Here is a 23,890-nt window from a genome sequence, read left to right on the forward strand (position 1 = left end):
TAGGCTGAGGCTATATAAATAGATTTCATTTGATAGAGGACTGAGGGTCTTCCAAATATTGAAAGTGTGTAAATAGTTACCCATGTTATTTTGTAAATGTCTATATATATTTTTTTTTTCATGTATTTTTTTAATCAATTATTATAATTTTTTCCTTTTTTTTCCCCCTTTTTTTCTATTTTTTTTGGAGGGGGTTGTGTTAGAATACCATTTTGGTATTTTGTATATAGTTATTTGTTTCAAAATGTATACCTTCACCAATTTGGCCACTTGGGGACATTTGGGCTACTTGTGTGGGACACCTGGGTGACTTCATGATAAATGTCATGTAAGCACACTCATTTTGGAAGTTATCATTCTGAAACTTTGCACAAGTACTGTGGCCCTCTTATATTTTTCACTGAAATTGTCCGCATCATCCTATCTGAATGTTTGTTTTATCTTGTTCATTTTAAAGATGATGATACAAAAATAAAAAACGTATGGTTTCTTTTCATTGTTTTATCTAAACCAGATCTATTGTGTTATTCTCCTACATTCAATTCACATGTACACAAACGTCAGAGTGTTTTCTTTCAAATGATACCAAGAATATGCATATCCTTGGTTCTGTGCCTGAGCTATAGGCTGTTAGATTTGGGTATGTCTTCAGGCAGAAATTGCACAAAGTAGGGGGGAGCTGTATTTAAATGTTAACACCCCTGTTTAAACAGGGTTTGATTCAACTCATGAACTATATTGAGAGTATCGATGTTCCTTTTTTTTATCGATGTCCCTTTTACAGCTTAATATTTTGACACAAAAAAAAGGCAAATGGTCATTAATTACTTTGTATCAGCTCCAAACAGCTGTCCACTACAAGACATGCTCACGGATACTTTAGTTTATAGAAAGACCCATGTCCCTTCTTTTTCTGTGTTATGTGTAATCAATAACTACCTTTCTCTCTTTCCTCCTTTAGCATTGCAGTGCCACTGCCAGTGGTGTAGTAACAGCACCTGCTACACGGACGGCCTGTGCTTTGTGTCCTTCGTGAAGTCAGGCAGTAAGATGGTGGCACAGGGGAGCATGTGTTTACCTGAGGCAGACCTCATCCCTAAGGACAGGCCATTTGTCTGCGCCCCATCGAAAAAAGAGAACACTGGGGTGGTCCCTGTCTGCTGCAACACAGACATGTGTAACAAAGACCCCGATCCGGGCGACTACTCGTTGACATGTAAGTGTCTGATATGGCTCCAGTCTCATCTCTCACACACTCACATGCCCTGCCCCAAATCCACCACTAGTTCATAGGCAATTGCAGTGCAACTGTGTACAGTAGATCTGAAGGGAGTAAATAGAAGGAAGTAGTATGGTGAAAATGTTACCCAACATATTACCATACCTCTCATCATATTACCATATTGCTTATACTTTCCCAATCATTTCAGATATACAAAAATGCTTTGGGGTAGGGATTAGGAATGGGCAACAACACCATAACAATGGCATGGAGACTGATTTTTCACTTTAGAATACATGTCAAACAAAAACCAATGACTGCAAAGTTAAACCATACAACTCAATGCACAAGAACAATGTTTTACAGTTTCCACATACATTTTTACAAAACACTTTTACTCGAAGAACAGTGCAGATGCAAAGTTTAGTAACAAAATGACCGCAAAAACCATCATTGTTATCAAACTTTGCATCTGCACTGTAAGTAAATCGTTTTTTTTTTCATGTTCAGTGGAAATTGTTGAAAGTAGTCCTTGTGCATAGAGTTTTATGGTTTGTTTAACTTTGCAGTAATTGGTTTTCAACTTGGTCTCAGAGCATTTCGTATTATTCAGTACGTAAATTCGGGGACCCTCCATTTTAGTATGAAATGTTATGTTTCGTGTGGTATGTATTAATTTGTGGATGTACATTGCCCATTTCATATGATATTTTATGAATTACAATTTGTGTTATACAGTATGTTAATAATTTGCAAAACATTTAAAAGTTTTATATGTTACGAATTTGCAAAACACAATATTTCACAACTTAGAAAAATTTACAAAATGTTACGAATTCTAGCAAGCTAGCTAACATTAGCTAGGCGGGTTATCTTACATGCTGTTAGGTTGTTATTTTTCAGAGTAAATAACTCGCGGACACTAGAGAAGCTTAACCAAGTTTAATTCTTCCCAAAGGGTCGACACAGCTGCATTCAGACAAAAAATAATTTCAAACCATCACAAGTATATACAGTTGAAGTCGGAAATTTACATACACCTTAGCCATATACATTTAAACTCAGTTTTTCACAATTCCTGACATTTAATCCTAGTAAAAATGCCCTGTTTTAGGTCAATTAGGATCACCACTTCATTTTAAGAATGTGAAATGTCAGAATAATAGTAGAGCGATTTTTTTTTTTTTCAGCTTTAATTTCTTTCATCACATTCCCAGTGGGTCAGAAGTTTACATACACTCAATTAGTATTTGGTAGCGTTGCCTATAAATTGTTTAACTTGTGTCAAACATTTCGGGTAGCCTTCCACAAGCTTCCCACAATAAGTTGGGTGAATTTTGGCCCATTCCTCTGACAGAGCTGGTGTAACTGAGTCAGGTTTGTAGGAGTCCTTTTTCAGTTCTGCCCACACATTTTCTATAGGATTGAGGTCAAGGCTTTGTGATGGCCACTCCAATACCTTGACTTTGTTGTCCTTAAGCTATTTTGGCACAACTTTGGAAGTATGCTTGGGGTCATTGTCCATTTGGAAGACCCATTTGCGACCAAGCTTTAACTTCCTGACTGATGTCTGGAGATGTTGCTTCAATATATCCACATAATTGTCCTACCTCATGATGCCATCTATTTTGTGAAGTGCACCAGTCCCTCCTGCTGCAAAGCACCCCCACAACATGATGATGCCACCCCTGTGATTCACGGTTGGGATGGTGTTCTTTGGCTTGCAAGCCTCCCCCCTTTTCATCCAAACATAACGATGGTCATTATGGCCAAACAGTTCTATATTTGTTTCGACAGACCAGAGGACATTTCTCCAAAAAGTACGATCTTTGTCCCCATGTGCTGTTGCAAACTGTAGTCTGGCTTTTTTATGGCGGTTTTGGAGCAGTGGCCTCTTCCTTGCTGAGCGGCCTTTCAGGTTATGTTGATATAGGACTCATTTACTGTGGATATAGATACTTTTGTACCTGTTTCCTCCAGCATCTTCACAAGGTCCTTTGCTGTTGTTCTGGGATGGATGTGCAGTTTTCGCACCAAAGTACGTTCATCTCTAGGAGACAGAAGGCCTCTTCTTCCTGAGCGGCGCAACGGCTGCGTGGTCCCATGGTGTTTAAACTTGTGTACTATTGTTTGTAAAGATGAAAGTGGTACCTTCAGGCATTTGGAAATTGCTCCCAAGGATGAACCAGACTTGTAGAGGTCTCCAATTTTTTTTTTGAGCTCTTGGCTGATTTCTTTTGATTTTCCCATGTCAAGCAAAGAGGCACTGGGTTTGAATGTCGCCTATCAGAAGCTTCTAAAGCCATGACATAATTTTCTGGAATTTTCCAAACTGTTTAAAACTTCTTTGGGCTGCAATCCCGTTAACGGGATCAAAATGACAACAGCCAGTGAAAGTGCAGGACGCCAAATTCAAAACAGAAATATCATAATAAAAATTCCTCAAACATACATGTATCTTATACCGTTTGTTTGTGTTTTTTTTTGTTGTTGAATTTTACCCCTTTTTCTCCCTAATTTCGTGGTATCCAATTGTTTAGTAGTTACTATCTTGTTTCATCGCTACAACTCCCGTACGGGCTCGGGAGAGACGAAGGTTGAAAGTCATGCGTCCTCCGATACACAACCCAACCAAGCCGCACTGCTTCTTAACACAGCGCCATCCAACCCGGAAGCCAGCCGCACCAATGTGTCGTAGGAAACACTGTGCACCTGGCAACCTTGGTTAGCGCGCACTGTGCCCGACCCGCCACAGGAGTCGCTGGTGCACGATGATACAAGGATTTCCCTACCAGCCAAACCCTCCCTAACCCAGACGACGCTAGACCAATTGTGCATCACCCCACAGATGGTTCCACAGGAAGAGGGCAATAGGGTAATAAACACTTATTACTCCATTCAGGGGACCTAACCTGACCTCAACCCCTCCTTTGCCTAATACACAGATGCCCATCCGCTCCCCTATAACAACCCTGTGATCTCCTCCCATCCACCCAACACATTCCAAATCCACTCTGTCTTTCTACAGAAAATCATTCACTTCTGACATAAAACCTAGTCTATTTCACTCCTTATATTCTATGCTTCTGATCTATCATTTATTTAATATCTCAATGTTCAAAGTTTTTATAGTGAAAATGTACTTCCCCAAACTTGACTCACGCACCGCCTATCATCTCGTTCACATGGAATCACTGGTATCATGTGTCCTGTTTAGAATGGTGTTTTCCAGCTAATTGCATTTTGGCAAATGTTTGAAAATGACGTTTTATTGACTGCTTCATTACAGAAGTTGCATGTTCTGATAAGATGAGTTACCATAATCTAAATGTTATTTCTGTCATTCTGAGCACATTTGGTAATGAGTTAAACACCTACTAATGCATATGGGTAAAAAAAAATGCCGGTCACTTGTCAGGGCCCACAACAGAAACCCTGCTGAACACTGAGGCAAATTCGATTTCCATTGAACATGCTTTTTAAGTCTGAACCCTCTCCTACAATATAATTTCAACTGATCTGCGTGCCAGTTAGGATTTTCATGTGCACATTTTGGTGGAACAGTTTCATTTAGTTAATAGTAGTCTTCATATCTCAAAATCAATGTGATGTGGTTAATCCAAATTCTGTCAAAAACATTTATTTCACTTTTTTTAACCAGGTAGGCAAGTTGAGAACAAGTTCTCATTTACAATTGCGACTTGGCCAAGATAAAGCAAAGCAGTTCGACACATACAACAACAGAGTTACACATGGAGTAAAACAAACATACAGTAGAAAAATAAGTCTATATTTAACGTGAGCAAATGAGGTGAGATAAGGGAGATGAAGGCAAAAAAAGGCCATGGTGGCGAGGTAAATACAATATAGCAAGTAAAACACTAGAATGGTAGATTTGCAGTGGAAGAATGTGCAAAATAGAAATAATGGGGTGCAAAGGAGCTAAATAAATAAACAAATAAATAAATACAGTAGTGGAAGAGAGTTGTTTGGGCTAAATAATAGATGGGCTATGTACAGGTGCAGTAATGTGTGAGCTGCTCTGACAGCTGGTGCTTAAAGCTAGTGAGGGAGATAAGTGTTTCCAGTTTCAGAGATTTTTGTAGTTCGTTCCAATCATTGGCAGCAGAGAACTGGAAGGAGAGGCGGCCAAAGGAAGAATTGGCTTTGGGGGTGACCAGAGAGATATACAGTGGGGCAAAAAAAGTATTTAGTCAGCCACCAATTGTGCAAGTTCTCCCACTTAAAAAGATGAGCGAGGCCTGTAAATTTTCATCATAGGTACACTTCAACTGTGACAGACAAAATGAGAAAAAAAATCCAGAAAATCACATTGCAAATTATGGTGGAAAATAAGTATTTTGTCAATAACATAAGTTTATCTCAATACTTTGTTATATACCCTTTGTTGGCAATGACAGAGTTCAAACGTTTTCTGTAAGTCTTCACAAGGTTTTCACACACTGTTGCTGGTATTTTGGCCCATTCCTCCATGCAGATCTCCCCTAGAGCAGTGATGTCCTCCAAAGATCTTCTATGGGGTTGAGATCTGGAGACTGGCTAGGCCACTCCAGGACCTTGAAATGCTTCTTACGAAGCCACTCCTTCGTTGCCCGGGCGGTGTGTTTGGGATCATTGTAATGCTGAAAGACCCAGCCACGTTTTATCTTCAATGCCCTTGCTGATGGAAGGAGGTTTTCACTCAAAATCTCACGATACATGGCCCCATTCATTCTTTCCTTTACACAGATCAGTCGTCCTGGTCCTTTTGCAGAAAAACAGCCCCAAAGCATGATGTTTCCACCCCCATGCTTCACAGTAGGTATAATGTTCTTTGGATGCAACTCAGCATTCTTTGTCCTCCAAATACGACGAGTTGAGTTTTTACCAAAAATTTATATTTTGGTTTCATCTGACCATATGACATTCTCCCAATCTTCTTCTGGATCATCCAAATGCTCTCTAGCAAACTTCAGACGGGCCTGGACATGTACTGGCTTAAGCAGGGGGACACATCTGGCACTGCAGGATTTGAGTCCCTGGCGGCGTATTGTGTTACTGATGGTAGGCTTTGTTACTTTGGTCCCAGCTCTCTGCAGGTCATTCACTAGGTCCCCCCGTGTGGTTCTGGGATTTTTGCTCACCGTTCTTGTGATCATTTTGATCCCACGGGGTGACATCTTGCGTGGAGCCCCAGATCGAGGGAGATTATCAGTGGTCTTGTATGTCTTCCATTTCCTAATAATTGCTCCCACAGTTGATTTCTTCAAACCAAGCTGCTTACCTATTGCAGATTCAGTCTTCCCAGCCTGGTGCTGGTCTACAATTTTGTTTCTGTTGTCCTTTGACAGCTCTTTGGTCTTGGCCATAGTGGAGTTTGGAGTGTGACTGTTTGAGGTTGTGGACAGGTGTCTTTTATACTGATAACAAGTTCAAACAGGTGCCATTAATACAGGTAACGATTGGAGGAAGAAGTTACAGGTCTGTGAGAGCCAGAAATCTTGCGTGTTTGTAGGTGACTAAATACTTATTTTCCACTGTAATTTGCAAATACATTCATGAAAAATCCTACAATGTGATTTTCTGGATTTCTTTTCCACATTTTGTCTGTCATAGTTGAAGTGTACCTATGATGAACATTACAGGCCTCTCATCTTTTTAAGTGGGAGAACTTGCACAATTGGTGGCTGACTAAATACTTTTTTGCCCCACTGTACCTGCTGGAGCTCGTGCTACAGGTGGGTGCTGCTATGGTGACCAGCGAGCTGAGATAAGGGGTGACTTTACCTAGCAGGGTCTTGTAGATGATCTGGAGCCAGTGGGTTTGGCGATGAGTATGAAGCGAGGGCCAGCCAACGAGAGCGTACAGGTCGCATATGGGGCTTTGGTGACAGAACGGATGGCACTGTGATAGACTGCATCCAATTTTTTGAGTAGGGTATTGGAGGCTATTTTGTAAATTATATCGCCGAAGTCGAGGATCGGTAGGATGGTCAGTTTTACAAGGGTATGTTTGGCAGCATGAGTGAAGGATGCTTTGTTGCGAAATAGGAAGCCAATTCTATATTTAACTTTGGATTGGAGATGTTTGATGTGAGTCTGGGAGGAGAGCTTAGAGTCCAACCAAACACCTAGGTATTTGTAGTTGTCCACATATTCTAAGTCCGAACCGTCCAGAGTAGTGATGCTGGACGGACGGGCAGGTGCAGGCAGCGATCGGTTGAAGAGCATGAATTTAGTTTTACTTGCATTTAAGAGCAGTTGGAGGCCACGGAAGGAGAGTTGTATGGCATTGAAGCTCGTCTGAAGGGTTGTTAACTTGTTATGGCTGCAATCTCAATACCGGGATCGATATGACAACTACCAGTGAAAATAGAGGGCGCCAAATACAAACCACAGAAATCTCATAATTACAATTCCTAAAACATACATGTGTCTTGTATCATTTTAAAGGTAATCTTGTTGTTAATCCCACCAAAGTGTCCGATTTTCAAATAGGCTTTTCAGCGAAAGCACTACAAACGATTATGTTAGGTCTCCACCAAACCACAATAAGCACAGCCATTTTCCAGCTAAATATAGCATTCACAAAAAGCAGAAATAAAGATCAAATGAATCACTAACCTTGAATTATCTTCATCAGATGACACTCATAGGACGTCATGTTACACAATACTTGCATGTTTTGTTTGATAAAGTTAATATTTATATAAAAAAATCTGAGTTTTCATTGGCTTATTAGATTCACTAGTTCCAAAAACATCAAGTGATTTTGCATAGCCACATCGTTTCAACAGAAATACTCATCATAAATGTAGGTGATAATACAAGTTATACACATGGAATTATAGATATACCTCTCCTTAATGCAACCGCTGTATCAGATTTTTTTTACTTTTACGGAAAAAGCAACACATGCCATAATCTGAGACAGCGCTCAGAACAGAAGCCAAATTAGCCGCCATGTTGGAGTCAACAGAAACCAGAAAATACATGAGAAATGTTTCCTTACCTTTGATGAACTTCATCAGAATGCAGTCCTAGGACTCCCATGTCCACAATAAATGCTTGATTTGTTCGAAAATGTCCGTTATTTATTTCCAATTAGGTACTTTGGTTAGCGCATTTGGTAAACAATTCCAGCGTCACAAAGCGCGTCCACTATAACGTGACGAAATGTCCAAAAGTTCCGTAACAGTCAGTAGAAACATGTCAAACGATGTACTGAATCAATCTTTAGAATGTTGTTTACATATATCTTGAATAACGTTCCAACCGGAGAATTAGAATGACTACAGATGACCGGTGGAACGCAGGTCCTTCCTCTGTGAATGCGCATGGTGAAAGCATGGTCAACTCGTGGCAGTGGTGACTATTTCCTGTGTCATTCGACCCCCCTTCACATTAGTCATCAGATAAAGTTCTATTGACTGTTGACATTTAGTGGAAGGCGTAGGAAGTGAACTCATTCATATCTCGCTGTAATTTCAATGAGAGCTTGGTTGAAAATCTGCCACCCCAGAAAAAAAACAGGAAGTGGAATTTCTCAGGTTTTTGAGTTCTGTTATACTCACAGACATAATTCAAACAGTTTTTGAAACTTCAGAGTGTTTTCTATCCATTACTAATAATAATATGCATATATTAGCAACTGAGACTGAGGAGCTGGCCGTTTACAATGGGCACCTTTTCATCCAAGCTACTCAATACTGCCCCTGCAGCCATAAAAAGTTAACCTCTCTGGTACGCTAGCGTCCCACCTCGACAACAGTCAGTGAAATTGCAGGGCGCCAAATTCAAAACAACAGAAATTCCTAATTAAAATTCCTCAAACATACAAGTATTATCCACCATTTTAAAGATAAACTTCTTGTAAATCCAACCACAGTGTCTGATATCAACAAGGCTTTACTGCGAAAGCACACCATGCGATTATGCCAGGTGGAAAGCATGGCCAGCCGTAGAAAAATGCTTATTAAAATTCTCAATTATAGTGGATTTATTGGTGGTGACAGAGTTTCCTATCCTCAGTGCAGTGGGCAGCTGGGAGGAGGTGCTCTTATTCTCCATGGATTTTACAGTGTCCCAGAACGAGTTTGAGTTTGTGTTGCAGGAAGCAAATTTCTGCTTGAAAAAGCTAGCCTTTGGCTTTTCTAACTGCCTGTGTATATTGGTTTTTAACTTCCCTGAAAAGTTGCATATCACGGGAGCTGTTTGATGCTAATGCAGAACGACACAGGATGTTTTTTTGTTGGCTAAGGGCAGTCAGGTCTGGAGAGAACCTAGGGCTATATCTGTTCCTGGTTCTAAATTTCTTGAATTGGGCATGCTTATTTAAGATGGTGAGGAAGGCATTTATAAAAAACAATAACCAGGCATCCTCTACTGACGGGATGAGGTCAATATCCTTCCAGGATACCCGGGCCAGGTCAATTAGAAAGGCCTGCTCGCTGAAGTGTTTCAGGGACCGTTTGACAGTGATGAGTGGAGGTCGTTTGACCTCTGTCCCATTACGGATGCAGGCAATGAGGCAGTGATCGCTGAGATCTTGGTTGAAAACAGCAGAGGGGTATTTAGAGGGCAAGTTGGTTAGGATGATATCTATGAGGGTGCCCGTGTTTACAGCTTTGGGGTGGTACCTGGTAGGTTCATTGATCATTTGTGTGAGATTGAGGGCATCAAGCTTAGATTGTATGATGACTGGGGTGTTAACCTCTCTGGGATATGTGGGACGCGTCCCACCTGGCCAAAAGCCAGTGACAATGCAGAGCGCCAAATTCAAATAAATTACTATAAAAATCAAACGTTCATGAAATCACACATGTAAGATACCAAATTAAAGCTACACTTGTTGTGAATCCAGCCAACATGTCCGATTTCAAAAAGGCTTTTCAGCGAAAGCAAACGATGCTATTATCTGAGGATAGCACCTCCGTCAACAAAGAGAGAAAAGCATATTTCAACACTGCAGGCGCGACACAAAACGCAGAAATAAAAATATAATTCATGCCTTACCTTTGACGGGCTTCTTTTGTTGGCACTACAATATGTCCCATAAACATCACAAATGGTCCTTTTGTTCGATTAATTCCGTCAATATATATCCAAAATGTCCATTTATTGGTGCGTTTGATCCAGAAAAACACTGGTTCCAACTTGCGCAATGTGACTACAAAATATCTCAAAAGTTACCGGTAAACTTTGCCAAAACATTTCAAACTACTTTTGTAATACAACTTTAGGTATTTTTAAACGTTAATAATCGATAAAATTGAAGACGGGATGATCTGTGTTCAATACAGGAGGAAAACAAACTGTAGCTAGCTTTCTGGTCATGCGCCTCTATCTAACATTACACTTGAAGTGACCCTCGTTCTGAACAGGGCTACGTCTTCATTACACACGGGGAAAACCTCAACCAATTTCTAAAGACTGTTGACATCCAGTGGAAGTGGTAGGGACTGCAAGAAGGTCCCTTAGAAATCTGGATTCCAATGAAAACTCATTGAAAAGAGAGTGACCTAAAAAATAAATCTGAATGGTTTGTCCTCGGGTTTTCGCCTGCTAAATTTATGTTATACTCACAGACATGATTCAAACAGTTTTAGAAACTTCAGTGTGTTTTCTATCCAAATCTACTAATAATATGCATATCTTCTGGGGATGAGTAGCAGGCAGTTGAATTTGGGCATTTCATCTAGATGTGAAAATACTGCCCCCTGTCACCAAGTAGTTAAACATGTCCCAGTTTAGGTCACCTAGCAGCACTAGCTCTGAAGATAGATGGGGGGCAATCAGTTCACATATGGTGTCCAGAGCACAGCTGGGGGCAGAGGGTGGTCTATAAATAGCAGGCGGCAACGGTGAGAGACTTGTTTTTAGAGGTGGATTTTTAAAAGTAGAAGTTCAAATTGTTTGGGTACAGACTTGGACAGTAGGACAGAACTCTGCAGGCTATCTCTGCAGTAGATTGCAACACCGCCCCCTTGGCCATTCTATCTTGTCTGAAAATGTTGTAGTTAGGGATTGAGATTTCAGAGTTTTTGGTGGTCTTCCTAAGCCAGGATTCAGACACGGCTAGGACATCCGGGTTGGCAGAGTGTGCTAAAGCAGTGAATAAAACAAACTTAAGGAGGAGGCTTCTAATGTTAACATGCATGAAACCAAGGCTATTACAGTTACAGAAGTCATCAAAAGAGAGCGCCTGGGGAATACGAGTGGAGCTTAGGCACTGCAGGGCCTGGATTCACCTCTACATCACCAGAGGAACAGAGGAGTAGGATAAGGGTACGGCTCAAAGCTATGAGAATTGGTCGTCTAGGACGTCCGGAACAGAGAGTAAAAGGAGAAGGTTTCTGCGGGCGATAAAATCGCTTCAAGGTATAATGTACAGACAAAGGTATGGTAGGATGTGAATACAGTGGAGGTAAACCTAGGCATTGGGTGATTATGAGAGAGATATTGTCTCTAGAAACATCATTGATACCATGTGATGTCATCGCATGTGTGGGTAGTGGAACTGAAAGGTTGTATAAGGTATAATGAGCAGGGCTAGAGGCTCTACAGTGAAATAAGCCAATAAACACTAACCAGAACAGCAATGGACAAGACATATTGACATTAAGGAGAGGCATGCTTAGCCGAGTGATCATAAGGGTCCAGGGAGTAGTGAGGTTGGTTGGGGTCACGGCGATTCAGACAGCTAGCTGGGCCATGGGTAGCAAGCTGGCAGAAGATGGAGGTCTGTTCTTAGCCACCTCGTGCATTTCCGTCGGCAGATTAGTGGGGTTCCGTGTGGTAGAAGGGACCAATCCAATTGGCAAAATAGTTATAGTGGCCCAAGAAAATTGCCCGATAGACCTATTCAGATAGCAGCCGATAAGACAGCTAACGATTAGCGGGCCGCAGATGGGCGTTCAGGTAACGTCGCGACGGAGGGGCCAGTTGATGAAAATTATACAAATCTAAAAGTAACTTCCATTGACAATATGTAACAATAGCATACATAAAGCCACTCGAATAAAAACATTGCAGCCTGTAGAAAATATCCTATAAATCACATTGGCTACGCATGACCTGTTTTAACTATTAACTTTGTCTGGCTTGAAGCTGGTGCTAGCAAACTTGCAACATTTAACAAAATATTCTGGGCACTCAATTTCCTGGGCCACTGAGCTCCGGAAAGACACAACAGTGGGTTAGTTGCGTAAGGGATAAGAAGTAATCAGGCAGGCCTATTTTATGACGTTTCCACCGAATCAGAGCATGACATTTTTTCCCCCTTTCACTCTGAGTGATTTTTGAAAGGGAGAGAGCAGGAAAGATTTTTCAAATGGGCTACGTTGAACTATTTTCATTCTCAATGGATGTAAAAACAGACTTTGCTTTGCCTCAAACAGTAGGTAAACAAATTACTTTGAGAAGCTACACAGTGATGTTGAGTTAAGACAATCAGAAATAGTATCAGACCCCCAAATGGGCATTTATAAGTCTACATTTTCACGCAAGCCAGGTAGCCTAGCCTACTCCTATGCGTAATCAGGTGTGTGTGCTTACTCAAGATTGACAGGAGCGCTCCAAACAAGACAATTAATAAATGGACAACTTCTAAATAGAATAAAAATAAACCAAAAATTCTCTCACAAGTGTAGCCTAGGTTGTACGCTCTGCAAACAACGTGTCCACTCATACAATGACAACAGTAAGACTGTAGTATAAATAATATATTGAATCCATCAACAGAAATTAGCGTAATCAAACAAACATTTTAGATTAGAATTGATGGTAATTTGAGGTAAATGTGATACTGGTGTGCCATCCCCGTGGCATCCTCGTGTGCCATACATGTTTTAAATATATATTTGCCACTGCTCGACTAAAAAAAATCTCGGCCAACCAACAGTCCAAACAACAGACCAAACAATCAACCAGTCGACTAAAAAAATCCCCATCAAAATCTGTCTGTTTGAAGCTGGAGATGTTTTTTTGCATGGGATGCGTCTCAATCCACGGCATCCGCCGATATCGCCCTTCTGCATCTGCGGTGAAAGGTTGCAGAGATAGAGAGAGGGGTGTTAGTCAGATTGAGACATCACAAAAATTAGTCTACTCATGAAAACTACTGTTATATCCGAACGGTTTGTTCTAAAAACTATTATGACCTCTCTGGAAAGATGACTCTCACAAACACGTACTTGTCGGTTGGTTTGCTCACAAAATGTGTCTGATGGTTCCCAGTACTAGTTTAAAAAATGAATAGAAGTATATATGGAGATAGTCTAGTACCTAAAATAAGGGGTTAAATTCATGTCTGTGTTTCCCCATCTTTCTTATTTATCTCAGATAGACAGACACTTCAGAACAAACTTCCTTTTGACTATCTTGTTGTTCCATGTAGTGAATCTGTTATTCAATGCATTTCTATGGGCTAATGGCAGTAATGCCAAATGTTTCATCAAATTAGCCACCAGCTTAGACTCTAGAGGGTTAATCTTTGATAAGGAAACTGGTCCTATATGTCACTGAATATTGTTTATGTCTGAGGCAATGTCCCTGCCTGGACACGCTGTCAGGTTTAGCTCTTGTGGTCAGAAAGAAGTACCTCAGTGCTGTCATTCTTGGTCATGGGTCTGAAACTGCCTCCATGCTGTGCTTTTCAGTATGATAGTTAGCAGATGTCCTCTGTCTCACCATACAGTAGTGTCATTCAGCTGTGTCACAGCAATAGCAGAGCCATTAGTAAGCCTTCCTCTCTATGTGTGCAGCTGTGAATATTGGAAAGATTTGACAGGCAGTGGCCAGGCAGTTGAACGGTTTAAAAGCTCCAGAAGCAAGTTTTGATTCTTCGTAATGAAGTCCCACGACGGCCCTTATCCTGAGAAAAGAAAGCGCCTGACTTAAAGTACCATTTTAATATTTGATCACTCTCACGTCTCAGCGCTGTGTGCAGATTACACTTTTCTGATTCTCAGCAAGTCAATATGAGAAAGTCTAGCCAGTATTGGGAAATGCTTTTGTTGTTTCAACAAGGCTGTTGCAGTGTTTTCAAAGGAATCCTATCAGTTCTTGCTTTGTTATCACTCCCAACAAAGCTGTGTGTATTATGTAAGGAAGTTATTTTGATGGAAACTGTCTCTTACGGACAGACTAAACAGCTTGCGATTGTCTCTTATGGACTGACTGATTTCCTGCGATTGGTGATAGCCGGTTGCCTGATGACTCAAACATAATTTTCCCCCTGCTCTATGTTTGCTACATACTTCAGACTGAGACGGCCTGTCGTTGAAGTCGTTTGTGGGGACATCAGGTGTTGTACAAAAAAGTAATCAGCGATTGGATCATCCCCCGCCCCCCCACCCCTTCTTAGTCCCCACAGCCCGTACGCCCCCCCTGAGCCCAGTAGCCCTGGCGGCTGTCATCGCAGGGCCGGTGTGTGTGCTGTGCTTTGTGCTGCTGCTGGTGTTCTACGTGTGCCACAGCCGCTCTGTCGTCCACCGCCGCGTGCCCAACGAGGAAGACCCTACCATGGACCACCCCTTCCTAGCTGACGGCCACACCCTCAAAGACCTCATCTACGACATGACCACCTCAGGCTCCGGATCAGGTAGGTTTTGTAGTTTGATGTACTGTACATTTAGCACACTCTTTGGGAGATACATTTTCAACAGATGGCTGAGCTTAGAGGTGTAGCATGGTCTATTACAATACCCATAATGCTCTGTACAATATGCCCAGTTTTATCTTCGTTAAGATGTTCCTGAAACTAACATAATAGCGTCCCATCTCTTTACCAATACAGGTTTCACACCTTGGAGTGCTATAATCTCCCTTAGGATTGATTAAAGTATTCCATCTAGAGGTGGGGGGGATACTTTGAGGATTTGTGTCATAGTTATATCAGCCCAATGGACAAGTCTGTCGGTAGGCACAGACAAATGTCATTAACTGACCGCTTATGTAAGTTGTTCTGAAAAGGCTTAGAAGTTTCCATAGAGCTGCAATCCTGACCTTGTGAGCTCTTAGTTTCTCATATACTCAGTGGGTTGTATTGAAGAAGTTGTTCAATACTCTTCAATTGTTAAATTCCAAAAGAGTGGTTTGCGAGATGAGAGCCAATATGCTGCTGGAAATGTTCTTCGCTATGACTGATTCAGTGAATGATAAGGAGACGTGTGTTCATTAATACATCAGTTTAGCAGCCGGCTAGGCTGTGACGAGGACGAGGACCAGACGAGGACCATCATTCAATCAGAGAAATATAATCTAATTCATGTTTCCAATCACATAGTTTTGACCTATCATCATAGCCTCATCATACACTCTCTTACAGCCAACCCTTTTGATGTGTCAACATCTCATGTGTGGCCATCATCCTCTGAGGGCTTTTACATTAACTGTCCATAGAACTTGAGATTAGAAGTTATTTAGTAACTCTTGTTAGGGCAAGTTTGCCTCAAAAATGAACCCTCTGTTGAAGCGAGGTCGGGACAGTATTTGTTTTTCTCTGCCCTCCAACTGGCACGAACTTGCTGGCTATTCTCTCCGCTCATTGAGTTTTAATGGCCAGGTTTAAGAGAATGGAAAGAATGCAGACCAGCCAGGCAGCCGGAATGTGGGCAGAAGCACGCTGTAGATTGTTTTATGTACACATACACCAGATGAAACCAGACAGACAGACCTCCAAATTAGAGAATGAGAGAACATGGAAGACCGTCACTCTTCAGACAGTGTTAATTTGTTCTATTCTCAGATACCTTTTTGTTCTACGTCTTTGAAACAGAATAGCTGCAGGTCTGACTGTTGATGTTTTCTTACTGTACAGTCGTGGCCAAAAGTTTTGAGAATGACCCAAATATTAATTTCCACAAAGTTTGCTGCTTCCGTGTCTTTAGATATTTTTGTCAGATGTTACTATGGAATACTGAAGTATAATTACAAGCATTTCATAAATGTCAAAGGCTTTTGTTGACAATTACATGAAGTTGATGCAAAGAGTCAATATTTGCAGTGTTGGCCCTTCTTTTTCCAGACCTCTGAAATCCGCCCTGGTATGCTGTCAATTAACTTCTGGGCCACATCCTGACTGATGGCAGCCCATTCTTGCATAATCAATGCTTGGAGTTTGTCAGAATTTGTGGGTTTTTGTTTGTCTACCCGCTTCTTGAGGATTGACCACAAGTTCTCAATGGGATTAAGGTCTGGGGAGTTTCCTGGCCATGGACCTAAAATATCGATGCTTTGTTCCCCGAACCGCTTAGTTATCACTTTTGCCTTATGGCAAGGTGCTCCATCATGCTGGAAAAGGCATTGTTCATCACCAAACTGTTTCTGGATGGTTGGGAGAAGTTGCTCTCGGAGGATGTGTTGGTACCATTCTTTATTCATGGCTGTGTTCTTAGGCAAAATTGTGAGTGAGCCCCCACTCCCTTGGCTGAGAAGCAGCCCCACACATTAATGGTCTCATGATGCTTTACTGTTGGTATGACACAGGACTGATGGTAGCGCTCACCTTGTCTTCTCCAGACAAGCTTTTTTCCTGATGCCCCAAGCAATCGGAAAGGGGATTCATCAGAGAAAATGACTCAGTCCCCAGTCCTCAGCAGTCCAATCCCTGTACCTTTTGCAGAATATCAGTCTGTCCCTGATGTTTTTCCTGGAGAGAAGTGGCTTCTTTGCTGCTCTTCTTGACACCAGGCTATCCTCAGTATTTTCCTCACTGTGCGTGCAGATGCACTCACACCTGCCTGGTGTCATTCCTGAGCAAGCTCTGTACTGGTGGTGCCCCGATCCCACAGCTGAATCAACTTTAGGAGACGGTCCTGGCGCTTGCCGGACTTTCTTGGGCGCCGTGAAGCCTTCTTCACAACAATTGAACCACTCTCCTTGAAGTTCTTGATGATCCGATAAATGGTTAATTTAGGTGCAATCTTACTGGCAGCAATCTCCTTGCCTGTGAAGCCCTTTTTGTGCAAAGAAATGATGACGGCACGTGTTTCCTTTGCAGATAACCATGATTGACAAAGGAATAACAATGATTCCAAGCACCACCCTCCTTTTGAAGCTTCCAGTCTGTTATTCGAACTCAATCAGCATGACAGAATGATCTTCGGTCTTGTCCTCGTTAACACTCACACCTGTGTTAACGAGAGGAACACTGGCATGATTTCAGCTGGTCCTTTTGTGGCAGGGCTGAAATGCAGTGGAAATGTTTTTGGGGGATTTAGTCAATTTGCATGGCAAAGAGGGATTTTGCAATTCATCTGATCACTCTTCATAACATTCTGGAGTATATGCAAATTGACATCATACAAACTGAGGCTGCAGACTTTGTGAAAATTAATATTTGTCATTCTCAAAACTTTTGGCCACGGACTGTACATCTGTCTCCCTCAATGTTCGTAAAATCTGGCCTTGAGCACACATTGGATTTATCAACAAAGACACATTTTGGATCTAATGGCTTGCTTTTTACTCAAGGTCTGCTTGAACTGCTTTGAAAAATATCCATAACTGTGCTCTCTCTCCATCCCCTTCTGCAGGCCTGCCCCTGCTGGTGCAGAGGACCATAGCAAGGACCATTATCCTGCAGGAGAGCATTGGGAAGGGGAGGTTCGGGGAGGTGTGGCGGGGCCGCTGGCGAGGAGAGGAGGTGGCCGTTAAGATCTTCTCATCTCGGGAGGAGCGCTCGTGGTTTCGCGAGGCTGAGATCTACCAGACGGTCATGCTGCGCCATGAGAACATTCTGGGCTTCATCGCTGCTGACAACAAAGGTCAGAGGGCACATTGTGCCAGCGTTGTGTTCATTAGGGAGAAAACATTTACAAACAGGAAGGTACTTTCTAAACTTGTCCAATAAGTGGCCAGGTTTTTATTTTCTGTTGTAAAATATGTTTCTACAGTGTGCCTTACTGAACATGACCCAGTACTGGTTCTATTTTCTATAACTTCTATAATGCTCTTAAATTTGTGTCAGTGTACTTAGAAGCCACACATGCCTAAATCAGCTGACAAGCAGTGAGAACTGTGTGTTTGGCTGGGACCCAGACTGTATTGTCAGGATGCTAGCAGGCAGCCTTTCAATGATGAGATAATCTGTTGTAAGTGCAATCATTATGTAAAGTGTTTCCCTGTGGAATAGGATACAGTAGCTCACTCTCTTTCACACTCTCCTCCCTCTGCCCCTCTCGCTGTCCTTGCTCTCCTCAAAGATAACGGCACGTGGACCCAGCTGTGGCTGGTATCAGATTACCATGAGCATGGCTCCCTGTTTGACTACTTGAACAGGTACACGGTGACAGTGGAGGGCATGATCAAGCTGTCCTTGTCCACCTCCAGTGGCCTGGCTCACCTGCACATGGAGATTGTCGGCACGCAAGGTGAGGAGGACCAATCAAATGTGGCACATGTATCCACATAACATACATATAGAGTAATGAAATGTGGTGGTTTTACTCTGCACTCAGCTTTTCCTTTCTCTGTATAGCTATTTTCCTTTTCTACTTCTCTCCCACCCTCTCCCCCCAGGTAAACCAGCCATCGCCCACCGCGACCTGAAGTCTAAGAACATCCTGGTGAAGAAGAATGGTACCTGCTGCATCGCTGACCTGGGATTGGCTGTCCGCCACGACTCCGCCACCGACACCATCGACATCGCCCCCAATCACAGAGTTGGAACCAAGAGGTGACTGGCTGCACAGTAGGGCTGACTCCATTTAGAGGATTGGTAGATAGGCTGTTGGTCGACCGGAATTTCTTTAGTCGAGCAGTTGCAATTTTACATTTTTGGTGCGCAAGACGTCTGATACGCCTGTCTCAGTGGACTAATCCATTGCGGAGCCCCCTGGGATGGCACGGTCCATCACTCTAAGGCCTCATGTCCACCAGATGCATTCATGTCCACCAGATCACATTCCCAGTGGGTCAGAAGTTTACATACGCTCAATTAGTATTTGGTAGCTTTGCCTTTAACTTGTTTAACTTGGGTGGAACGTTTTTGGTAGCCTTCCACAAGCTTCCCACAATAAATTGGGTGAATCTTGGCCCGTTCCTCCTGACAGAGCTGGTGAACTGAGTTAGGTTTGTAGGCCTCCTTGCTCGCACACGCTTTTTCAGTTCTTCCCACACATTTTCCATGGGATTGAGGTCAGGGCTTTGTGATGGCCACTCCAATACCTTGACTTTGTTGTCCTTAAGCCATTTTGCCTCAATTTTGGAAGTATGCTTGTATGCTTGTCCATTTGGAAGACCCATTTGTGACCAAGCTTTAACTTCCTGACAGATGTCTTGAGATTTTGCTTCATTATATCCACGTAACTGTACTACCTCATGATGCCATCTATTTTGTGAAGTGCACCAGTCCTTCCTGCAGCAAAGCACCCTCACAAAATTATGCTGCCACCCCCGTGCTTCACGGTTGAGATTGTGTTCTTTGGCTTGCAAGCCTGCCCCTTTTTCCTCCAAACATAACAATGGTCATTATGGCCAAACAGTTATATTTTTGTTTCATCAGACCAGAGGATATTTCTCCAAAAAGTACGATCTTTGTCCCCATGTGCAGTTGCAAATCGTAGTCTGGCTTTTTTATGGCTGTTTTGGAGCTTTGGCTTCTTCCTTGCTGAGCGGCCTTTCAGGTTATGTCGATATAGGACTCGTTTTACTGTGGATATAGATACTTTTGTACCTGTTTCCTCCAGCATCTTCACAAGGTCCTTTGCTGTTGTTCTGGGATTGATTAGTACTTTTCTCACTAAAGTACTTTTATCTCTAGTAGACAGAACAGTAGACAGAATACTACTAATAATATGCATATTTTAGCATCTGGGACAGAGTAGGAGGCCCATCGCTCTCTGTTGACTCCTTGTGGCAGGTTTAGCACCTGCAAGCTGACTCCAGTCGTCAGTTGAATGGTATTTCCTCCAATACATTAGTGCGGCTGGCTTCTGGGTTAAGCGAGCAGCTGTTAAAAAGCAGCGAGGCTTGGTGGGTGACGTTTTGGAGGATGCATGACTTGACCTTCGCCTCTCCCAAGCCCGTTGGATAAGATGCAGCGATGAGACTAGATTGTAACTACCAATTGGATATCATGAAAAAGGGGGTAAAATTATAATAATATAAACGCAACATGTAAAGTGTTGGTCCCATGTTTCATGAGCTGAAAAAAACATACATTTTCCATATGCAGAAAAAGCTTATTTCTCTCAAATTGTGTGCACAAATTTGTTTAAATCCCTGTTAGTGAGCATTTCTCCTTTGCAAAGATAATCCTGATAGGTGTGGCATAGCAAGAGGCTGATTTAACAGCATGATCATTACACAGGTGCACCTTGAGCTGGGGGCAATAAAAGGCCACTAAAATGTGCAGTTTTGTCACACAACGCAATGCCATAGATGTCTCATGTTTTGAGGAATAGTGCAATTGGCATGCTGACTGCAGGAATGTCCACCAGAGCTGTTGCCAGATAATTGAATGTTAATTTCTCTACCGAAAACTTCCTCCAATGTCCTTTTACAGAATTTAGCAGGATGTTCAAGCATGCTCACAACTACAGACCACGTGTAACCACAACAGCTCAGGACCTCCACATCCTGTTTCTTCACCTGCGGGATCATTTGTGTGGGGGTGGGGGGTGCTGATGAGTATTTCTATCTGTAATAAAGCCCTGGGAGAAAAACAAATTCTGAATGCAGGGCCTACCTCCAGTGGGTGGGCCTGGCTGCCAAGTGGGTGAGCCTATGCCCTCCAAGGCCCACCCATGGCTAAAACCTTGCCCATAGATTCGGGCCTAATTTATTTATTTAAATTGACTGATTTCCTTATGAACTAACTCAGTAGAATCTTTGAAATCGTTACGTTTTATATTTTTGTTCAGCATAGTTGATTTTATTCAAACACATACGGTGTGTGTATATGGAAAAATAAAAAATTTTAAATTTGAAAGAAAAAACAGACAACTCTTGGTCAACCAAGATTTTTTGTTGTTGTCAGGGACAGCCCTACTGCACAGGGAAACCATTGTCTGGGGGGATACATCCACCCACACGCATGCCTTCATGTATTATACTTATGCTAAAATGTTTATTCTAAATGTTTATTCTTATGCTAAGGTTTTATTCTATTCCACTGAGCCATTTACTTTTGTATTCTTATAATTTATTTCGTATTGTTGCATTGTCGAAGGAACCTACAAGTAAGCATTTCATTGGACAGTGTATACCATGTGTATCCTGTAAATACAAGTAATAATTTGAAACACAAGAACACATATAGAAGCACAGATGTATATTTAATGTCATTTGTAATCTTATTTGGATGAACCATAACTCTACTTGAGTGCAGGTTACATTGTTTTTCTCTGATGCCTTAATCCACACGACTGTGTATGCCCTTACTAGTGTGCCGTCAGTATTGAGTCTCTGTGGCTTGTGCTCAGGGAAAATCACATCTTAGTCATAGAGCCTGTTGATATTAGATGCCTGTGGGTGATAGTGGGAGAGCTGAGGAGTGAAGGGGGAAAGAGAGTGCTGAGGAGTAGATACAGCTTTATCTCTGAAATCTTAAACGGCTCAGTAGACGGAGCATGTGTTGGCAAAGGATTGAAATCTGATCTGTTTGGTCCATTACTCTACTCAGGTAGAAGTTTAAAGATTCTCTGGTACTTTTTTGTACTTTTTAGCCAGTAGTTCTGAAAGTAGAGCTCACGAGCTAAAAGTGGTTCCTGAAAATGGTGTACTATGTCACATGTGCAGATACAGTACCAGTCAAAAGTTTGGACACCTACTCAACCAAGGGATTTTCAATATTTTTACTATTTTCTACATTGTAGAATAATGGTGAAGACATCAAAACTATGAAATAACACATATGGAATCATGTAGTAACCAAAAATGTGTTAAATCAAAAATATATATTATTCAAAGTAGCCACCCTTTGCCTTGATGACAGCTTTCACACTCTTGGCATTCTCTCAACCAGCTTCATGAGGTAGTCACCTGGAATGCATTTAAATTAACAGGTGTGCCTTGTTAGAAGTTAATTTGTGGAATTTCTTTCCTTCTTAATGCTTTGAGTCAATCAGTTCTGATGTGACAAGGTAGGGGTGGTATACAGAAGATAGCCCTATTTGTTAAAGACCAAGTCCATATTAAGGCAAGAACATCTCAAATGAGCAAAGAGACACGACAGTCCATCATTACTTTAAGACATGAAGGTCAGTCAAGAACTTTGAAAGTTTCTTCAAGTGCAGTTGCAAAAACCATCAAACGCTATGATGAAACTGGCTCTCATGAGGACCACCACAGGAAAGGAAGACCAAGAGTTATATCTGCTGCAGAGGAGAAGTTCCTTAGAGTTACCAGCCTCAGAAATTGAAGCCCAAATAAATTCTTCAGAGTTCAAGTAACAGACACATCTCAACATCAACTGTTTAGAGGACACTGTGTAAATCAGGCCGTCATGTCAAATTGCTGCAAAGAAACCACTACTAAAGGGCACCAATAAGAAGAAGAGACTTGCTTGGGCCAAGAAACACGAGCAATGGACATTAGACCTGTGGAAACCTGTCCTTTGGTCTACATTTGAGATTTTTGGTTCCAACCGCCGTGTCTTTGTGAGACACAGGGTAGGTGAACCGATGATCTGGTTCCCACCGTGAAGGTGGTGTGGGGGTGCTTTGCTGGTGACACTGTCAGTGATTTATTTAGAATTTATTTAGCAAACCAGATGGGATTTCATTTGTTTTTCAACAGGACAATGACCCAACACCTCCAGGCTGTGTAAGGGCTATTTGACCAAGATGGAGAGTGATGTAGTGCTGCATCAGATGACCTGGCCTCCACAATCACCCAACCTCAACCCAATTGAGATGGTTGAGGTCTTTCAAGACGGTTGGAAAATCATTCCAGGTGAAGCTGGTTGAGAGAATGCCAAAAGTGTGCAAAGCTGTTATCAAGGCAAAGGGTGGCTACTTTGAAGAATCTCAAATATATAAAATATATTTTGATTTGTTTAACACTTGTTTTTCTTGTTTACATGATTCCATATGTGTTATTTCATAGTTTTAATGTCTTCACTATTATTCTACAATGTAGAAAATAGTCAAAATAAAGGAAAAACCCTTGAATGAGTAGGTGTGTCCACACTTTTGACTGGTACTGTATGTGCACCACATCATTGCTCTCTCTCTCTCTTCTGTGTGCATCTTGCTAGATGTCACTCAAATGACAAGGCGCTAAAACTCATTGGCTAGGACTCGAATCGCTAGTGGGCTAAGCCCGCGTTGGGGGGGATTGCGCAGCACAGATTCCAGAAAAATTAGCTTTCAAACTAGGGAATTTAAGGTACGACAGTAATTCTGCTCATAGATTATGCTTGTATGAACTACACATTTAAAATCTACTTAGTAGTTCCGGAGCATGTCTTTAAAGTATTGCCTGCATTACTTGTATTTTCTATACTAATGCTATTTCTCACAAATGCACATTATTTCTGTCTTATAATTAAGAGGACAATGTGTCCACTCCAGTGTGGTTTCCAGTGCTAAAAGGAATTAGTAAGGATGTGAGATTTGATGTGTAAAGGATAGATGAGGGTGTGAAAATGGTTACCTGTGTCAAGCTACGGCTGTACAGAGGGATGGATGGGAGTGTGAGGGAGGCATGTTGATCGTAATG

At 41.9% G+C, this 23,890-nt stretch overlaps 1 protein-coding gene across 1 annotated transcript in view; it reads left to right on the forward strand.

The window, feature by feature from the left end:
* LOC110508669 (TGF-beta receptor type-1) overlaps positions 1-23,890 on the forward strand; it is a 90,333-nt gene that overhangs the window by 42,390 nt on the left and 24,053 nt on the right. Inside the window, exons 2-6 of the mRNA XM_021589377.2 lie at positions 962-1,216; positions 14,589-14,825; positions 17,761-17,991; positions 18,430-18,597; positions 18,746-18,902. Of these exons, the coding sequence (XP_021445052.1) occupies positions 962-1,216; positions 14,589-14,825; positions 17,761-17,991; positions 18,430-18,597; positions 18,746-18,902 (1,048 nt within the window). The remainder of the gene's footprint in view (positions 1-961; positions 1,217-14,588; positions 14,826-17,760; positions 17,992-18,429; positions 18,598-18,745; positions 18,903-23,890) is intronic.

This window comes from Oncorhynchus mykiss, chromosome 28 (assembly GCF_013265735.2).
Source record: "Oncorhynchus mykiss isolate Arlee chromosome 28, USDA_OmykA_1.1, whole genome shotgun sequence".
NCBI lineage: Eukaryota > Metazoa > Chordata > Actinopteri > Salmoniformes > Salmonidae > Oncorhynchus > Oncorhynchus mykiss.